The 19,460-nt window shown below is 49.4% G+C and overlaps 1 protein-coding gene across 1 annotated transcript in view; it reads left to right on the forward strand.

The window, feature by feature from the left end:
- Positions 1–19,460, forward strand: part of LOC120031924 (lysine-specific demethylase RSBN1L-like) — a 111,481-nt gene that overhangs the window by 15,179 nt on the left and 76,842 nt on the right. The window contains exon 3 of the mRNA XM_038977782.1: positions 17,934–18,691. Coding sequence (XP_038833710.1) covers positions 17,934–18,691 — 758 coding nt within the window. The remainder of the gene's footprint in view (positions 1–17,933; positions 18,692–19,460) is intronic.

The following is a 19,460-nucleotide window of genomic DNA, read 5'->3' on the forward strand; positions in this document are numbered from 1 at the left end:
CTGTGTGTCTGACTGCTATTAATGCTGTACTCCAGCCCCCTCTGTCAATATGACCACTACACTGACTGTGTGTCTGACTGCTATTAATGCTGTACACCAGCCCCCTCTGTCAATATGACCACTACACTGACTGTGTGTCTGACTGCTATTAATGCTGTACACCAGCCCCCTCTGTCAATAGGACCACTACACTGACTGTGTGTCTGACTGCTATTAATGCTGTACACCAGCCCCCTCTGTCAATAGGACCACTACACTGACTGTGTGTCTGACTGCTATTAATGCTGTACACCAGCCCCCTCTGTCAATAGGACCACTACACTGACTGTGTGTCTGACTGCTATTAATGCTGTACTCCAGCCCCCTCTGTCAATAGGACCACTACACTGTGTGTCTGACTGCTATTAATGCTGTACACCAGCCCCCTCTGTCAATATGACCACTACACTGACTGTGTGTCTGACTGCTATTAATGCTGTACACCAGCCCCCTCTGTCAATATGACCACTACACTGACTGTGTGTCTGACTGCTATTAATGCTGTACTCCAGCCCCCTCTGTCAATATGACCACTACACTGACTGTCTGACTGCTATTAATGCTGTACACCAGCCCCCTCTGTCAATATGACCACTACACTGACTGTCTGACTGCTATTAATGCTGTACTCCAGCCCCCTCTGTCAATATGACCACTACACTGACTGTCTGACTGCTATTAATGCTGTACACCAGCCCCCTCTGTCAATATGACCACTACACTGACTGTGTGTCTGACTGCTATTAATGCTGTACACCAGCCCCCTCTGTCAATATGACCACTACACTGACTGTGTGTCTGACTGCTATTAATGCTGTACACCAGCCCCCTCTGTCAATATGACCACTACACTGACTGTGTGTCTGACTGCTATTAATGCTGTACACCAGCCCCCTCTGTCAATATGACCACTACACTGACTGTGTGTCTGACTGCTATTAATGCTGTACACCAGCCCCCTCTGTCAATATGACCACTACACTGACTGTGTGTCTGACTGCTATTAATGCTGTACTCCAGCCCCCTCTGTCAATAGGACCACTACACTGACTGTGTGTCTGACTGCTATTAATGCTGTACACCAGCCCCCTCTGTCAATATGACCACTACACTGACTGTGTGTCTGACTGCTCTACAACACCAGTCTGCTCTAAAGGTCATGACTCTAACCCCAACAGAGGACTAACAGTGAGAGGCTTGACTATCACAGCAAGGCAACACAGACTCAGATTTCCCTCTCTTTTGCCCCTTGTGTGTGTACACACACACACACACACACACAGGTTTTTCTGCATAGAAAATAGTTGAGCGAGTCGCTGAAGTGTTTTTCGGGCCACCTACAGTATGTTCAAAAGTTTAAAAAAAGATAAGGTATGTAGAAAATATAATGGATATATATATATTTTTAAATAAGATCATATTTGAGAACTAACAATCACCAAAATAAAAGCTAGACAGTCAGGGAGAATCTACCATTTTAAAAATGGTGCTTTCAGGACTATATTTGTCGTGGCATGGTGCCCACCGTGGTGTTTGAGTCACTCAGACAGCATCATCCATGGCAGAATGTGTAGGATAGTGAGTATTCATTTTCATAGTGTGGTGACTACTACTACTACTACTACTACTGCACTGCAGTGTGACTGAGCCTGGTCTCTGTGTGAGAGGCTGCGCTGGGAGTCACAGGCCTGTGTCTGTCTCTCTGACTGGGGACAGGAAACGGAGCAGGCTGCCGTTCATGCGTGGTGCTGATCAGTACTAGCAGGAGGGAGACCAAGGAGTGAGCCTCTGCTAACACCACCTAGCACTGTCTTCAGTACAGTCACTATATGTTATGTAGTGTTTTTAAGATAGACATGTGAGTAGAAAGGACAGGATTCCAGGTCCACCTCACACTGTCTCATCCAGGACTCACCCCACCCAGCACTGTCTCATCCAGGACTCACCCCACCCAGCACTGTCTCATCCAGGACTCACCCCACCCAGCACTGTCTCATCCAGGACTCACCCCACCCAGCACTGTCTCATCCAGGACTCACCCCACCCAGCACTGTCTCATCCAGGACTCACCCCACCCAGCACTGTCTCATCCAGGACTCACCCCACCCAGCACTGTCTCATCCAGGACTCACCCCACCCAGCACTGTCTCATCCAGGACTCACCCCACCCAGCACTGTCTCATCCAGGACTCACCCCACCCAGCACTGTCTCATCCAGGACTCACCCCACCCAGCACTGTCTCATCCAGGACTCACCCCACCCAGCACTGTCTCATCCAGGACTCACCCCACCCAGCACTGTCTCATCCAGGACTCACCCCACCCAGCACTGTCTCATCCAGGACTCACCCCACCCAGCACTGTCTCATCCAGGACTCACCCCACCCAGCACTGTCTCATCCAGGACTCACCCCACCCAGCACTGTCTCATCCAGGACTCACCCCACCCAGCACTGTCTCATCCAGGACTCACCCCACCCAGCACTGTCTCATCCAGGACTCACCCCACCCAGCACTGTCTCATCCAGGACTCACCCCACCCAGCACTGTCTCATCCAGGACTCACCCCACCCAGCACTGTCTCATCCAGGACTCACCCCACCCAGCACTGTCTCATCCAGGACTCACCCCACCCAGCACTGTCTCATCCAGGACTCACCCCACCCAGCACTGTCTCATCCAGGACTCACCCCACCCAGCACTGTCTCATCCAGGACTCACCCCACCCAGCACTGTCTCATCCAGGACTCACCCCACCCAGCACTGTCTCATCCAGGACTCACCCCACCCAGCACTGTCTCATCCAGGACTCACCCCACCCAGCACTGTCTCATCCAGGACTCACCCCACCCAGCACTGTCTCATCCAGGACTGTGATGACAGGGAGCTCGGCCTCAGTGATATACTGGGCTGTATGCACTACCCTCTGTAGAGCCTTGCGGTCGGATTGCCAAGCTGTTGCCATACCAGGCGGTGATCCAGCCAGTCAAGATGCTCTCTGTGGTGCAGCTGTAGAACTTGTTGAGGATCTGAGGACCCGTGCCAAATCTTTTCAGCCTCTGTTGTCGTGCCTTCTTCACGACTGGGTTGTTGTGTGTGGACCATGATAATTCCTTAGTGATGTGGACACAGAAGAAATTGAAGTTCTCGACCCCACTCCACTCCCGTCGCTGAGAATGGGGGCGTGCTCGGCCCTTCATTTCCTTTGTCTTGCTGACGTTGAGGGTGAGGTGGCACCACACTGCCAGGTCACTTACCTCCTCCCTATAGGCTGTCTCATCGGTGTTCTGGCCTTCCACCGTCGTGTCGTCAGCAAACGGTGCTGGAGTCGTGCGCGGCCACGCAGTCGTGGGTGAACAGGGAGTACAGGAGGGCTCTCAGTACGCACCACCGAGAGCCCCGTTTGTAGAGGTTCAGCGTATTACTCAACAGAGACGGTGCGTTGTGTCATGGCAGAGAAAGTAGGACAACAACAACAACAACAATTGGAAATCAACAGAAAAACATGGCTGCTTTAGTGTAATAGTCACACTGAGCTTTGAGGATGTTTGTTTCTGTGTGTCTGTGTTTTAAGTGCCTATATTATCCAGAGCACCACTAGACAGTGTCAGTATGTCGCCACTAGACAGACGGTGCCAGTGTGTCGTCACTAGACAGACAGGCGGTGTCAGGTGTGTCGCCACTAGACAGGCAGGCGGTGTCAGGTGTGTCGCCACTAGACAGGCAGGCGGTGTCAGGTGTGTCGCCACTAGACAGGCAGGCGGTGTCAGGTGTGTCGCCACTAGACAGGCAGGCGGTGTCAGGTGTGTCGCCACTAGACAGGCAGGCGGTGTCAGGTGTGTCGCCACTAGACAGGCAGGCGGTGTCAGGTGTGTCGCCACTAGACCGGCAGGCGGTGTCAGGTGTGTCGCCACTAAACCGGCAGGCGGTGTCAGGTGTGTCGCCACTAGACCGGCAGGCGGTGTCAGGTGTGTCGCCACTAGACCGGCAGGCGGTGTCAGGTGTGTCGCCACTAGACCGGCAGGCGGTGTCAGGTGTGTCGCCACTAGACCGGCAGGCGGTGTCAGGTGTGTCGCCACTAGACCGGCAGGCGGTGTCAGGTGTGTCGCCACTAGACAGGCAGGCGGTGTCAGGTGTGTCGCCACTAGACAGGCAGGCGGTGTCAGGTGTGTCGCCACTAGACAGGCAGGCGGTGTCAGGTGTGTCGCCACTAGACAGGCAGGCGGTGTCAGTGTGGTAATCATCCAGAGACACTGTTTGCGTTCAGCAGTCAATCCCAGGCTGTGACAACACAGGTAATTGACTTCCTCTTCTTCACCCACACCACTGATTTAAATTTTACTGTGGATTTTGGAACACACACACTGTCAATTCCATTCATGTGGCTTTAGGGTTTTGATAAATTTATGGCATTTTGGAATGATTTCATTGGCATTGTTTGGTGCTGTCAAATGCTGCTTCAGCTATGCAGGGGGAAACTGATGCTGTGTAGATGCTGTGCAAGGGGAAACTGATGCTGTGTAGATGCTGTGCAGGGGGAAACTGATGCTATGTAGATGCTGTGCAGGGGGAAACTGATGCTATGTAGATGCTGTGCAGGGGGAAACTGATGCTGTGTAGATGCTGTGCAGGGGGAAACTGATGCTGTGTAGATGCTGTGCAGGGGGAAACCGATGCTGTGCAGGGGGAAACCGATGCTGTGCAGGGGGAAACTGATGCTATGTAGATGCTGTGCAGGGGGAAACTGATGCTGTGTAGATGCTGTGCAGGGGGAAACTGTATTCTCAATGTCATGTGCCTCTCCTCTGGAATTATGTTTGAACAAAACTGTACTCCTTGAGCAAATATTTAGCACTTGCTTGCTTTGTGTGCATACAAAATGAATCTATCATATTTATAAACTTCCTGCAGGCTTTTCCAGTTGACTATCGGTCTCTCTCTGTGTTTATAACTGGTGTTTTAGGTGCAGACAGATTGGCCTAGATAACTAGACTATGCACTGTGACACTGGAGGTTGTATTCACAGCAAGCTTAGTCTCTGTAATACGTAGTCTGAGCGTCAGCTTGTCCTAGATTAGGTCATCAGCGGCCTGTTAGTGAGGAGCTCGTAGCCTCTCTAGACTGTAGAGATACTGAGCCGTAGTGTAGTACTGGGAGCTGCTGTACTGCTGCCTGGCAGGCAGGCTGGGGGGGAATCCAGAGCATTCTAGCTACTGCTGAGCTCTCCCAGTCTACTATTAGTCATATTAAACCCTCTCTCCCATTCTGTTTCTATTTGTCTCTGTCTTACAGTATTTGTACTGTTTGTTTCATAACATTTAGTGGATATGTTTTAGGGGCTGGTTGTATGGCCTCTCCAGCTGTGAGACACATGCTCTGTGTGTGTGTACTGGCAGGGTGTTTTCTGCCATTGAAATCCTTGGGCGGGCTGCCTGAAGTCCCAAAATCTGTTTTTGAGATGGGAAAACGCTTTCAGTGTGAATTTAAAACTGAAACCCGTTACAAAGTATGAAGAAATTATAATGGACCCGTTAATATTTGTATGATATAATCTTTGAGAACTAACATCGGCAAAATAAAAGCTAAGACAGTCAGGGAGAATAGAAAATTCAAAAAACGATGAATTTAGTAGTATTGATTTTATGTTTGAGCAAAATAAACAAAGCATTTGGCAAAATGCATAGAATTGCAGGAAATGAGCTTTGAAACTGCAACATGTCTCTCAGCACCATGGAGAAATGTGTAGAATTACAGGAAATTGGCTTAAAGATACTTTAAAAAAGCATAAACAAATCTACATCGTCAAGATTAGGGGCCTCTAAAATTCAGCAGTGCCGACCGCGCCCGTTGCCACGCCCACCACCTCCGTTTTGATAAACCCTGACTGTGTACTCTGTATGTTTAGACACATCTGACCTCTGTCTCACACAGGGATCATGGTTTGAGTAACTGTCTGGCCTGCTGTCCTACTTGTAAAATGGTAGAGGGGGGGGGGGAGGAAGAGCTAGAACTCTCTGGATTAACAGCATCACATTATAATACACTGCCTCACTCGCTCTGTTTTCTCCTGCTCCCCCCTCTCCTTCTCTACCACACTTACTCTCTCTCTCGCGCTCTCTCTCGTGCTCTCTCTCTCTCTCTCGCTCTCGCTCTCTCTTTCTCCCTCTCTGTCTCCCTCTCTGTCTCTGTATCCTGTCATATGGTGGTGAACGTGCTCCAGAGGCGTGTGTGTTGGGGCTATAGTGAAGCAGTAGCTCCTCTGAACGAGGCCTTGTCACTGTAGCAGGCTCCCCTGTTCTGACAGACATGTGCTCCTAGCTACACCATCCTGCCATAAACGCACACACATCACACGTGAGCAACACGCATACCAAAATAAACACGGGCTCGGACTAGTCGCTACCATGTATACAAATCTACGGGTAACTGCCAAAATAAAGGAAACACTTGAGTAAATGAGGGATGCAAAGTATATTGAAAGCATGTGCTTCCATACAGGTGTGGAATTAACATCCCATGGTGCTTAGGGTCATGTTTAAAAGTGCTGTCCAGGCCCAGTCGCCTGTTATTTTGACTACTGTGGCTAGAAGAAGAGATCTCTGGGACTCTGAAAGAGGGGTGATTTGTTGAGGCACGTTCGGCAGGAGCTTCAGTGACAAACACCACTCAACTTGTTGACGTTTCACCATATGCCACTGCCCGTCTGTCACCGGATCTGACGTTTCACCATATGCCACTGCCCGTCTGTCACCGGATCTGACGTTTCACCATATGCCACTGCCCGTCTGTCACCGGATCTGACGTTTCACCATATGCCACTGCCGTCTGTCACCGGATCTGACGTTTCACCATATGCCACTGCCGTCTGTCACCGGATCTGACGTTTCACCATATGCCACTGCCCGTCTGTCACCGGATCTGACGTTTCACCATATGCCACTGCCCGTCTGTCACCGGATCTGACGTTTCACCATATGCCACTGCCGTCTGTCACCGGATCTGACGTTTCACCATATGCCACTGCCCGTCTGTCACCGGATCTGACGTTTCACCATATGCCACTGCCGTCTGTCACCGGATCTGACGTTTCACCATATGCCATTGTCGTCTGTCACCGGATCTGACGTTTCACCATATGCCACTGCCCGTCTGTCACCGGATCTGACGTTTCACCATATGCCACTGCCGTCTGTCACCGGATCTGACGTTTCACCATATGCCAGTCACCACATCTCAACCCAATTCATCACTTACGGAAGATTCTGAAGCGGTGACTGAGACAGAGTTTTCTACCTCCATCAACAAAACAGCAAGTTATGAAATGTCTGGTTCCAGACACTTGTAGAGTCTATGACAAGGCACGTTGAAGCTGTTCTGGCGGCTCGTGGTGTCCCAACGCCCTATTGACATACAATGTTGGTGTTTCCTTTATTTTGGCAGTTACCTGTATATCTACATATCATCACACCGTGTTTGTTGTTGTTGTACTATTATGATGTCATGGAGGAGTGGGAGACGGTGGGCTTTGAAATGTGTTTGTGTTTGGGCGTGGCAGGGTGTTTGTGAATGTTTGGGTGTGGCAGGGTGTTTGTGAGTGTTTGGGGCGTGGCAGGGTGTTTGTGAATGTTTGGGCGTGGCAGGGTGTTTGTGAGTGTTTGGTCGTGGCAGGGTGTTTGTGAATGTTTGGGGCGTGGCAGGGTGTTTGTGAGTGTTTGGGCGTGGCAGGGTGTTTGTGAATGTTTGGGCGTGGCAGGGGGTTTGTGAATGTTTGGGCGTGGCAGGGGGTTTGTGAATGTTTGGGCGTGGCAGGGGGTTTGTGAATGTTTGGGCGTGGCAGGGGGTTTGTGAATGTTTGGGCGTGGCAGGGGGTTTGTGAATGTTTGGGCGTGGCAGGGGGTTTGTGAATGTTTGGGCGTGGCAGGGGGTTTGTGAATGTTTGGGCGTGGCAGGGGGTTTGTGAATGTTTGGGCGTGGCAGGGGGTTTGTGAATGTTTGGGCGTGGCAGGGGGTTTGTGAATGTTTGGGCGTGGCAGGGGGTTTGTGAGTGTTTGGTCGTGGCAGGGGGTTTGTGAATGTTTGGTCGTGGCAGGGGGTTTGTGAATGTTTGGGCGTGGCAGGGGGTTTGTGAATGTTTGGGCGTGGCAGGGGGTTTGTGAATGTTTGGGCGTGGCAGGGGGTTTGTGAATGTTTGGGCGTGGCAGGGGGTTTGTGAATGTTTGGGCGTGGCAGGGGGTTTGTGAATGTTTGGGGCGTGGCAGGGGGTTTGTGAATGTTTGGGGCGTGGCAGGGTGTTTGTGAATGTTTGACCGTGGCAGGGTGTTTGTGAATGTTTGGGGCGTGGCAGGGTGTTTGTGAATGTTTGGGCGTGGCAGGGGGTTTGTGAATGTTTGGGGCGTGGCAGGGTGTTTGTGAATGTTTGGGCGTGGCAGGGTGTTTGTGAATGTTTGGGGCGTGGCAGGGTGTTTGTGAATGTTTGGGGCGTGGCAGGGTGTTTGTGAAGGATCAGACAACCAACCGCAGGCCTTTAGCTGTGCTGTCGGTCTACTTTAAAGGGCAGTCGGGCTGGATCTTATGGCTGGGGGGTTTTGTTGATGTGTGTAGTGGAGAGTCAGTCCACACACAACCAGCATAACAAAACAAAAAAAAATATATATATATGACTCAATATTGAGGTTCTGAATAGGGCTGAATTGCCAGTGACCTCACTATACTATATCAACATGATACTGAGGTGCCGATATACTCAAATCAAATCATTTTATTTGTCACATACACACGGTTAGCAGATGTTAATGCGAGTGTAGCAAAATGATTGTGCTTCTGGTTCCGACAGTGCAGTAATATCTAACAGTTCTCCAACAACTACCTAATACACACATCTAAAAGGGTGAATGAGAATATGTACATATAAATATATGGATGAGCGATGGCTGAGCGGCATAGGCAAGATGCAGTAGATGGTATAGAGTACAGTATATATACATATGATATGAGTAATGTAAGATATGTAAACGTTAAAGTGGCATTATTTAAAGTGTGTGCATTGGGACTTTGCGATTTGATATTGCGGTTTAATGTTCCAAACATATTGCTCACAGTGTGTCTGCTGTAGTGAGAAAATGAGTCACCAGTCATGGAAATAACTGCTGAAAACAACATGTTGACTCACTATTTAAAAAGAACAAGCTATACGATGAAAAATACCGGTTATTTTTTTACAAATCAATACTTTGAGTCAAAATGTCTAGATAATGTCGTCCATATCGCAATAAGTAACTATCGATAAAACCTTTTAATTAAAAAAAATATATATATTTCTTAGCATCACACGTTCTGGTGTGTGGACTTTTCCAAAATGCATCAATACTTCCTTCCTTTTGTAAATGTGTTATGTGTTATTATTAGTTTGATAAATGACAGTAGTTTTCTCTCTAATACCCAGTTTTATTGTGTTCCTTGTTTTTGATCTTTTTCCAGTCACAACCTTGATGTAATTTCTGAAAAGCAGCTACTAATTATTTAAATATAAAATATTAAGTTATTTTTATATTTTATTTAACCTTTTATTTAACTAGGTAAGTCAGTTAAGAACAAATTCTTATTTACAATGAGGCCTACACCGGCCAAACCCGGACGACGCTGGGACAACTGTGCATCGCCCTATGGGACTCCCAATCAAATCAAACCTAAATAAATAAATAAAAGTAACAAATAATTAAAGAGCAGCAGTAAAAAAAACAGTAGCGAGGCAATATACAGGGGGTACCGGTACAAAGTCAATGTGGAGGCTATATACAGGGGGTACCGGTACAGAGTCAATGTGGAGGCTATATACAGGGGGTACCGGTACAAAGTCAATGTGGAGGCTATATACAGGGGGTACCGGTACAAAGTCAATGTGGAGGCTATATACAGGGGGTACCGGTACAGAGTCAATGTGGAGGCTATATACAGGGGGTACCGGTACAGAGTCAATGTGGAGGCTATATACAGGGGGTACCAGTACAAAGTCAATGTGGAGGCTATGTACAGGGGGTACCGGTACAGAGTCAATGTGGAGGCTATGTACAGGGGGTACCGGTACAGAGTCAATGTGGAGACTATATACAGGGGGTACCGGTACAAAGTCAATGTGGAGGCTATGTACAGGGGGGTACCGGTACAGAGTCAATGTGGAGGCTATATACAGGGGGTACCGGTACAGAGTCAATGTGGAGGCTATATACAGGGGGTACCGGTACAGAGTCAGTGTGGAGGCTATATACAGGGGGTACCGGTACAGAGTCAATGTGGAGGCTATATACAGGGGGTACCGGTACAGAGTCAATGTGGAGGCTATATACAGGGGGTACCGGTACAGAGTCAATGTGGAGGCTATATACAGGGGGTACCGGTACAGAGTCAATGTGGAGGCTATATACAGGGGGTACCGGTACAGAGTCAGTGTGGAGGCTATATACAGGGGGTACCGGTACAGAGTCAATGTGGAGGCTATATACAGGGGGTACCGGTACAGAGTCAATGTGGAGGCTATATACAGGGGGTACCGGTACAGAGTCAATGTGGAGGCTATATACAGGGGGTACCGGTACAGAGTCAATGTGGAGGCTATATACAGGGGGTACCGGTACAGAGTCAGTGTGGAGGCTATATACAGGGGGTACCGGTACAAAGTCAATGTGGAGGCTATATACAGGGGGTACCAGTACAGAGTCAATGTGGAGGCTATATACAGGGGGTACCGGTACAGAGTCAGTGTGGAGGCTATATACAGGGGGGTACCGGTACAAAGTCAATGTGGAGGCTATATACAGGGGGTACCGGTACAGAGTCAGTGTGGAGGCTATATACAGGGGGGTACCGGTACAAAGTCAATGTGGAGGCTATATACAGGGGGTACCGGTACAGAGTCAATGTGGAGGCTATATACAGGGGGTACCGGTACAGAGTCAGTGTGGAGGCTATATACAGGGGGTACCGGTACAGAGTCAATGTGGAGGCTATATACAGGGGGTACCGGTACAGAGTCAATGTGGAGGCTATATACAGGGGGTACCGGTACAGAGTCAATGTGGAGGCTATATACAGGGGGTACCGGTACAGAGTCAATGTGGAGGCTATATACAGGGGGTACCGGTACAAAGTCAATGTGGAGGCTATATACAGGGGGTACCGGTACAGAGTCAATGTGGAGGCTATATACAGGGGGTACCGGTACAGAGTCAGTGTGGAGGCTATATACAGGGGGTACCGGTACAGAGTCAATGTGGAGGCTATATACAGGGGGTACCGGTACAGAGTCAATGTGGAGGCTATATACAGGGGGTACCGGTACAGAGTCAATGTGGAGGCTATATACAGGGGGTACCGGTACAGAGTCAATGTGGAGGCTATATACAGGGGGTACCGGTACAGAGTCAATGTGGAGGCTATATACAGGGGGTACCGGTACAAAGTCAATGTGGAGGCTATATACAGGGGGTACCGGTACAAAGTCAATGTGGAGGCTATATACAGGGGGTACTGGTACAAAGTCAATGTGGAGGCTATATACAGGGGGTACCGGTACAGAGTCAATGTGGAGGCTATATACAGGGGGGTACCGGTACAAAGTCAATGTGGAGGCTATATACAGGGGGTACTGGTACAAAGTCAATGTGGAGGCTATATACAGGGGGTACTGGTACAAAGTCAATGTGGAGGCTATATACAGGGGGTACTGGTACAAAGTCAATGTGGAGGCTATATACAGGGGGTACCGGTACAGAGTCAATGTGGAGGCTATATACAGGGGGGTACCGGTACAAAGTCAATGTGGAGGCTATATACAGGGGGTATCGGTACAGAGTCAATGTGCGGGGGCACCGGTTAGTCAAGGTAATATATACATGTAGGTAGAGTTATTAAAGTGACTATGCATAGATAATAACAGAGTAGCAGCAGTGTAAAAGAGGGGGAGGGGGGGCAATGCAAATAGTCTGGGTAGCCATTTGATTAGATGTTCAGGAGTCTTCAGGCTTGGGGGTAGAGCTGATTAGTCTTGTACATAGACTAAAGAGAGCAGAGCATGGATATCATGTATCAGGCTGTTCTTTTGGCTACTCTTAAAGAGCTGCTTCCCACAGGTAGCAGCAGACAGGTAACACCATGTCATTTGGCAGGTGATCTGAAAATATTAGACAGTTCTCTGGTTCTGATGAGATGCCAAACGGCCCCACCTACAGTGGCTCTGCCTCTGAATGGCATCTGTGTCTCAAATGGCACGATCTGGCCCTGTGGGCCATGGTCAAAAGTAGTGCACTAAACAGGGATTATGGTCCCATTTTGGATGTATTCTGCTATACTGCTACTGCTCTTCCCTGTTCCACCCCCTGGACTGCTACGGCTGCTTCCCTGTTCCGCCCCCTGGACTGCTACGGCTCTTCCACCCCCTGGACTGCTACGGCTGCTTCCCTGTTCCGCCCCCTACGGCTGCTTCCCTGTTCCGCCCCCTGGACTGCTACGGCTGCTTCCCTGTTCTGCCCCCTACGGCTGCTTCCCTGTTCCACCCCCTGGACTGCCACGGCTCTTCCGCCCCCTGGACTGCCACGGCTCTTCCGCCCCCTGGACTGCCACGGCTCTTCCGCCCCCTGGACTGCCACGGCTCTTCCGCCCCCTGGACTGCCACGGCTCTTCCGCCCCCTGGACTGCCACGGCTCTTCCGCCCCCTGGACTGCCACGGCTCTTCCGCCCCCTGGACTGCTACGGCTGCTTCCCTGTTCCGCCCCCTGGACTGCTACGGCTGCTTCCCTGTTCCGCCCCCTGGACTGCCACGGCTGCTTCCCTGTTCCGCCCCCTGGACTGCTACGGCTGCTTCCCTGTTCCGCCCCCTGGACTGCTACGGCTGCTTCCCTGTTCCGCCCCCCGGACTGCTACGGCTGCTTCCCTGGACTGCTACGGCTGCTTCCCTGGACTGCTACGGCTGCTTCCCTGGACTGCTACGGCTGCTTCCCTGTTCCGCCCCCTGGACTGCTATGGCTGCTTCCCTGGACTGCTACGGCTGCTTCCCTGGACTGCTACGGCTGCTTCCCTGTTCCGCCCCCTGGACTGCTACGGCTGCTTCCCTGTTCCGCCCCCTGGACTGCCAAACCAAAATAATACACACTGAACTGATCAGTGCACTGAATCCAGTTTATTCCAGTTTTCCAACAGCAGTGTTCAAGCTCTCTGGTTACTGTAATTCAATCGTAATAATTACTCAGTTGTCCTCTGTGTCTAATTGTAAGCCCAATTGTTTTGCTCCTTTTTGAGTGGTAATATAATCATGCCACGTGTCAGTAGTCAGAGGAGTTGTCTGAGGCACGTAGGCCTATAGTTGGGACCATGGTAATAATACAAGGCTAATGAAGGTCTTCATGTATTGATGGCAGTAGTTGTTCCTCTGGATTTAGGGTTACAGTAACACCTCAACCAGAGCCTCCTCTCTTCCTCCTCTCCTCTGCTCATTGATTCTCTAGATTCCAGACATGCTCTGGGTAGTAGTGAATCTCTCTCTAGATTCCAGACATGCTCTGGGTAGTAGTGAATATCTCTCTAGATTCCAGACATGCTCTGGGTAGCAGTGAATCTCTCTCTAGATTCCAGACATGCTCTGGGTAGTAGTGAATCTCTCTCTAGATTCCAGACATGCTCTGGGTAGTAGTGAATCTCTCTCTAGTTTCCAGACATGCTCTGGGTAGCAGTGAATCTCTCTCTAGATTCCAGACATGCTCTGGGTAGTAGTGCATCTCTCTCTAGATTCCAGACATGCTCTGGGTAGTAGTGAATCTCTCTCTAGATTCCAGACATGCTCTGGGTAGTAGTGTATCTCTCTCTAGATTCCAGACATGCTTTCAGTAGTAGTGAATCTCTCTCTAGATTCCAGACATGCTCTCAGTAGTAGTGCATCTCTCTCTAGATTCCAGACATGCTCTGGGTAATAGTGAATCTCTCTCTAGATTCCAGACATGCTCTGGGTAATAGTGAATCTCTCTCTAGATTCCAGACATGCTCTGGGTAGTAGTGAATCTCTCTAGATTCCAGACATGCTCTGGGTAGTAGTGAATCTCTCTCTAGATTCCAGACATGCTCTGGGTAGTAGTGAATCTCTTTCTAGATTCCAGACATGCTCTGGGTAATAGTGAATCTCTCTCTAGATTCCAGACATGCTCTGGGTAGCAGTGAATCTCTCTCTAGATTCCAGACATGCTCTGGGTAGTAGTGAATCTCTCTCTAGATTCCAGACATGCTCTGGGTAATAGTGAATCTCTCTCTAGATTCCAGACATGCTCTGGGTAGCAGTGAATCTCTCTCTAGATTCCAGACATGCTCTGGGTAGCAGTGAATCTCTCTCTAGATTCCAGACATGCTCTGGGTAGTAGTGAATCTCTCTCTAGATTCCAGACATGCTCTGGGTAGCAGTGAATCTCTCTCTAGATTCCAGACATGCTCTGGGTAGCAGTGAATCTCTCTCTAGATTCCAGACATGCTCTGGGTAGTAGTGAATCTCTCTCTAGATTCCAGACATGCTCTGGGTAGCAGTGAATCTCTCTCTAGATTCCAGACATGCTCTGGGTAGTAGTGAATCTCTCTCTAGTTTCCAGACATGCTCTGGGTAGTAGTGAATCTCTCTCTAGTTTCCAGACATGCTCTGGGTAGCAGTGAATCTCTCTCTAGATTCCAGACATGCTCTGGGTAGTAGTGAATCTCTCTCTAGATTCCAGACATGCTCTGGGTAATAGTGAATCTCTCTCTAGATTCCAGACATGCTCTGGGTAGCAGTGAATCTCTCTCTAGATTCCAGACATGCTCTGGGTAGCAGTGAATCTCTCTCTAGATTCCAGACATGCTCTGGGTAGCAGTGAATCTCTCTCTAGATTCCAGACATGCTCTGGGTAGCAGTGAAACTCTCTCTAGATTCCAGACATGCTCTGGGTAGCAGTGAATCTCTCTCTAGATTCCAGACATGCTCTGGGTAGTAGTGAATCTCTCTCTAGATTCCAGACATGCTCTGGGTAGTAGTGAATCTCTCTCTAGTTTCCAGACATGATCTGGGTAGTAGTGCATCTCTCTCTAGATTCCAGACATGCTCTGGGTAGTAGTGAATCTCTCTCTAGATTCCAGACATGCTCTGGGTAGTAGTGAATCTCTTTCTAGTTTCCAGACATGATCTGGGTAGTAGTGCATCTCTCTCTAGATTCCAGACATGCTCTGGGTAGCAGTGAATCTCTCTCTAGATTCCAGACATGCTCTGGGTAGCAGTGAATCTCTCTCTAGATTCCAGACATGCTCTGGGTAGTAGTGAATCTCTCTCTAGATTCCAGACATGCTCTGGGTAGTAGTGAATCTCTCTCTAGATTCCAGACATGCTCTGGGTAGTAGTGAATCTCTCTCTAGATTCCAGACATGCTCTGGGTAGCAGTGAATCTCTCTCTAGATTCCAGACATGCTCTGGGTAGCAGTGCATCTCTCTCTAGATTCCAGACATGCTCTGGGTAGTAGTGCATCTCTCTCTGGATTCCAGACATGCTCTGGGTAGCAGTGAATCTCTCTCTAGATTCCAGACATGCTCTGGGTAGTAGTGCATCTCTCTCTAGATTCCAGACATGCTCTGGGTAGTAGTGAATCTCTCTCTAGATTCCAGACATGCTCTGGGTAGTAGTGTATCTCTCTCTAGATTCCAGACATGCTTTCAGTAGTAGTGAATCTCTCTCTAGATTCCAGACATGCTCTCAGTAGTAGTGCATCTCTCTCTAGATTCCAGACATGCTCTGGGTAATAGTGAATCTCTCTCTAGATTCCAGACATGCTCTGGGTAATAGTGAATCTCTCTCTAGATTCCAGACATGCTCTGGGTAGTAGTGAATCTCTCTCTAGATTCCAGACATGCTCTGGGTAGTAGTGAATCTCTCTAGATTCCAGACATGCTCTGGGTAGTAGTGAATCTCTCTCTAGATTCCAGACATGCTCTGGGTAGTAGTGAATCTCTTTCTAGATTCCAGACATGCTCTGGGTAATAGTGAATCTCTCTCTAGATTCCAGACATGCTCTGGGTAGCAGTGAATCTCTCTCTAGATTCCAGACATGCTCTGGGTAGTAGTGAATCTCTCTCTAGATTCCAGACATGCTCTGGGTAATAGTGAATCTCTCTCTAGATTCCAGACATGCTCTGGGTAGCAGTGAATCTCTCTCTAGATTCCAGACATGCTCTGGGTAGCAGTGAATCTCTCTCTAGATTCCAGACATGCTCTGGGTAGTAGTGAATCTCTCTCTAGATTCCAGACATGCTCTGGGTAGCAGTGAATCTCTCTCTAGATTCCAGACATGCTCTGGGTAGCAGTGAATCTCTCTCTAGATTCCAGACATGCTCTGGGTAGTAGTGAATCTCTCTCTAGATTCCAGACATGCTCTGGGTAGCAGTGAATCTCTCTCTAGATTCCAGACATGCTCTGGGTAGTAGTGAATCTCTCTCTAGTTTCCAGACATGCTCTGGGTAGTAGTGAATCTCTCTCTAGTTTCCAGACATGCTCTGGGTAGCAGTGAATCTCTCTCTAGATTCCAGACATGCTCTGGGTAGTAGTGAATCTCTCTCTAGATTCCAGACATGCTCTGGGTAATAGTGAATCTCTCTCTAGATTCCAGACATGCTCTGGGTAGCAGTGAATCTCTCTCTAGATTCCAGACATGCTCTGGGTAGCAGTGAATCTCTCTCTAGATTCCAGACATGCTCTGGGTAGCAGTGAATCTCTCTCTAGATTCCAGACATGCTCTGGGTAGCAGTGAAACTCTCTCTAGATTCCAGACATGCTCTGGGTAGCAGTGAATCTCTCTCTAGATTCCAGACATGCTCTGGGTAGTAGTGAATCTCTCTCTAGATTCCAGACATGCTCTGGGTAGTAGTGAATCTCTCTCTAGTTTCCAGACATGATCTGGGTAGTAGTGCATCTCTCTCTAGATTCCAGACATGCTCTGGGTAGTAGTGAATCTCTCTCTAGATTCCAGACATGCTCTGGGTAGTAGTGAATCTCTTTCTAGTTTCCAGACATGATCTGGGTAGTAGTGCATCTCTCTCTAGATTCCAGACATGCTCTGGGTAGCAGTGAATCTCTCTCTAGATTCCAGACATGCTCTGGGTAGCAGTGAATCTCTCTCTAGATTCCAGACATGCTCTGGGTAGTAGTGAATCTCTCTCTAGATTCCAGACATGCTCTGGGTAGTAGTGAATCTCTCTCTAGATTCCAGACATGCTCTGGGTAGTAGTGAATCTCTCTCTAGATTCCAGACATGCTCTGGGTAGCAGTGAATCTCTCTCTAGATTCCAGACATGCTCTGGGTAGCAGTGCATCTCTCTCTAGATTCCAGACATGCTCTGGGTAGTAGTGCATCTCTCTCTGGATTCCAGACATGCTCTGGGTAGTAGTGCATCTCTCTCTAGATTCCAGACATGCTCTGGGTAATAGTGAATCTGCATGCAGGTGTTCTTCACAGCTCTGTTATTAACACTATTTTCCCTGTCTCTCCTCCCCCCCCACTCTCTCTGCCCCCCCCCCCCCCCGACTCTCTCTCTCTGCCCCCCCCCCCACTCGCTCTCTCTGCCACCCCCCACTCTCTCTCTCTGCCCCCCTCCATCTCTCTGCCATCCTCTCTCTCTGCCCCCCTCTCTCCCCCCCTCTCTCTCCCCCCCCCTCTCTCTCTGCCCCTCTCATCCCCTCTCTCCCTCCCCTCCTCTCATCCCCTCTCTCCCTCCCCTCCTCTCTCTCCTCCCCTCCCCTCTCTGCTCCCCCCTTTCTCTCTCTCTCTCTCTCTCTCTCTCTCTCTCTCTCTCTCTCTCTCTCTCTCCTCCCCTCCTCTCTCTCTCCTCCCCTCTCTCTCTCTAGACAAGCAGAAACCCCAAATAAACTCAGAGGAGCTCCAGATTAAGAAGGTGAAGAAGAAAAAGAAGAAGAAACACAAAGAGAGTGAGAGGGAGAAGTGGAAACGGCCCAAGATGTACAGCAGGTCCAGCCAGACCGTGTGTGCTGGTCTCCTCTCTGAGCTCCACGCAGGCCTGGCCTCCAAACAACAGCACCACCAACACCACCACCACGGCCACACAGAGTTCAAACCCCCGCTCCCCGTCCACCACACCTCCACCACCTCATCCATCAAACAGGAGAACTGTTACAGCCCCTCTCCAACTCTGTCCCTCTCCAAGCCCCTATGGAGCAGCAGCAATAGCAGTAGCAGTAGCATAAGCAGTTGGGACCCAGCTTCCCCCATGACATCCCCCCTCCAGATGCCCCAGCCACGGTGCCCCCAGCCTGGCTTTGAGAACCTGGAGTTCGCCCGCTTCATCCACGTAGAGGAACAACCCAACGGTGGAGCCCTGGTGGCACACGCCTACTGCAGCGAGCTCTCGGCCCTGTCTCCAGCGGAGATGCAGCTGTTCGCCCAGGAGTTTGTTACCCTGGCCTTCAGTGAGGACACGTCATCCCAGGCAGCTCATTACGTCATGGGCATCATCCACGGGGCGGCCTCCTACCTGCCAGACTTCCTGGACTACTTCTCCTGGAAGTTCCCCTCGTCACCGGTCAAGATGGAGATCCTGGGGAAGAAGGATATAGAGACCACCACCATGCTCAACTTCCACAATCAGGTGAGGATGCTGTTTGGTTGGTGTGTTTTAGTGCTGGCTGCTGTATTTGTTACAGTATTTGATGCTAAATGTGTGACTATATTGTAATTGAAGCATAGTGCCCTGCATCCCACTGCTGGCTTGCCACTGAAGATGAGCAGGGTCGGTCCTGGTCGGTCTGGATGGGAGACCAGATGCTTGAAGTGGTGTTGGAAGGCTAGTAGGAGGAACTCTTTCCTCTGGTCTAAAAAATAATATCCCAATTCCCCAGGGCAGTGTTTGGGGACAATCACAGGGTGCTGTCTTTTGGACGTTAAACGGGTGTCCTGACTCTCTGTGGTCACTAAAGATCCCATGGCACTTATCGTAAGAGTAGGTGTGTTAACCCCGGTGTCCTGGCTAAATTCACAAGCTGTCCCTCATACCATCACGGTCACCTAATCATCCCCAGTTTCCAATTGGCTCGTTCTTCACCCCTGTAACTATTCCCCAGGTCGTTGATGTAAATGAGAAAATACAACCTGGATGAATGTGTGTTCATCACTAATCACACACTTCTGGGTTGAAGAAAAACAGTACAAGGCTTCTGTTGAATTCTATCTAGAGATAGATATAGCTGAATGAATACAAGCAACAATCCTAAGCAGTTGTGTACAATACCAGTCAAAAGTTTAGAACACACCTACTCATTCCAAGGTCTTTATTATATTTTTACTATTTTCTACATTGTAGAATACTAGTGAAGACATCAATACTATGAAATAACACATATGGAATCATGTAGTAACCA

Source organism: Salvelinus namaycush, chromosome 38 (genome assembly GCF_016432855.1).
Source record: "Salvelinus namaycush isolate Seneca chromosome 38, SaNama_1.0, whole genome shotgun sequence".
In the NCBI taxonomy this organism is placed as follows: domain Eukaryota; kingdom Metazoa; phylum Chordata; class Actinopteri; order Salmoniformes; family Salmonidae; genus Salvelinus; species Salvelinus namaycush.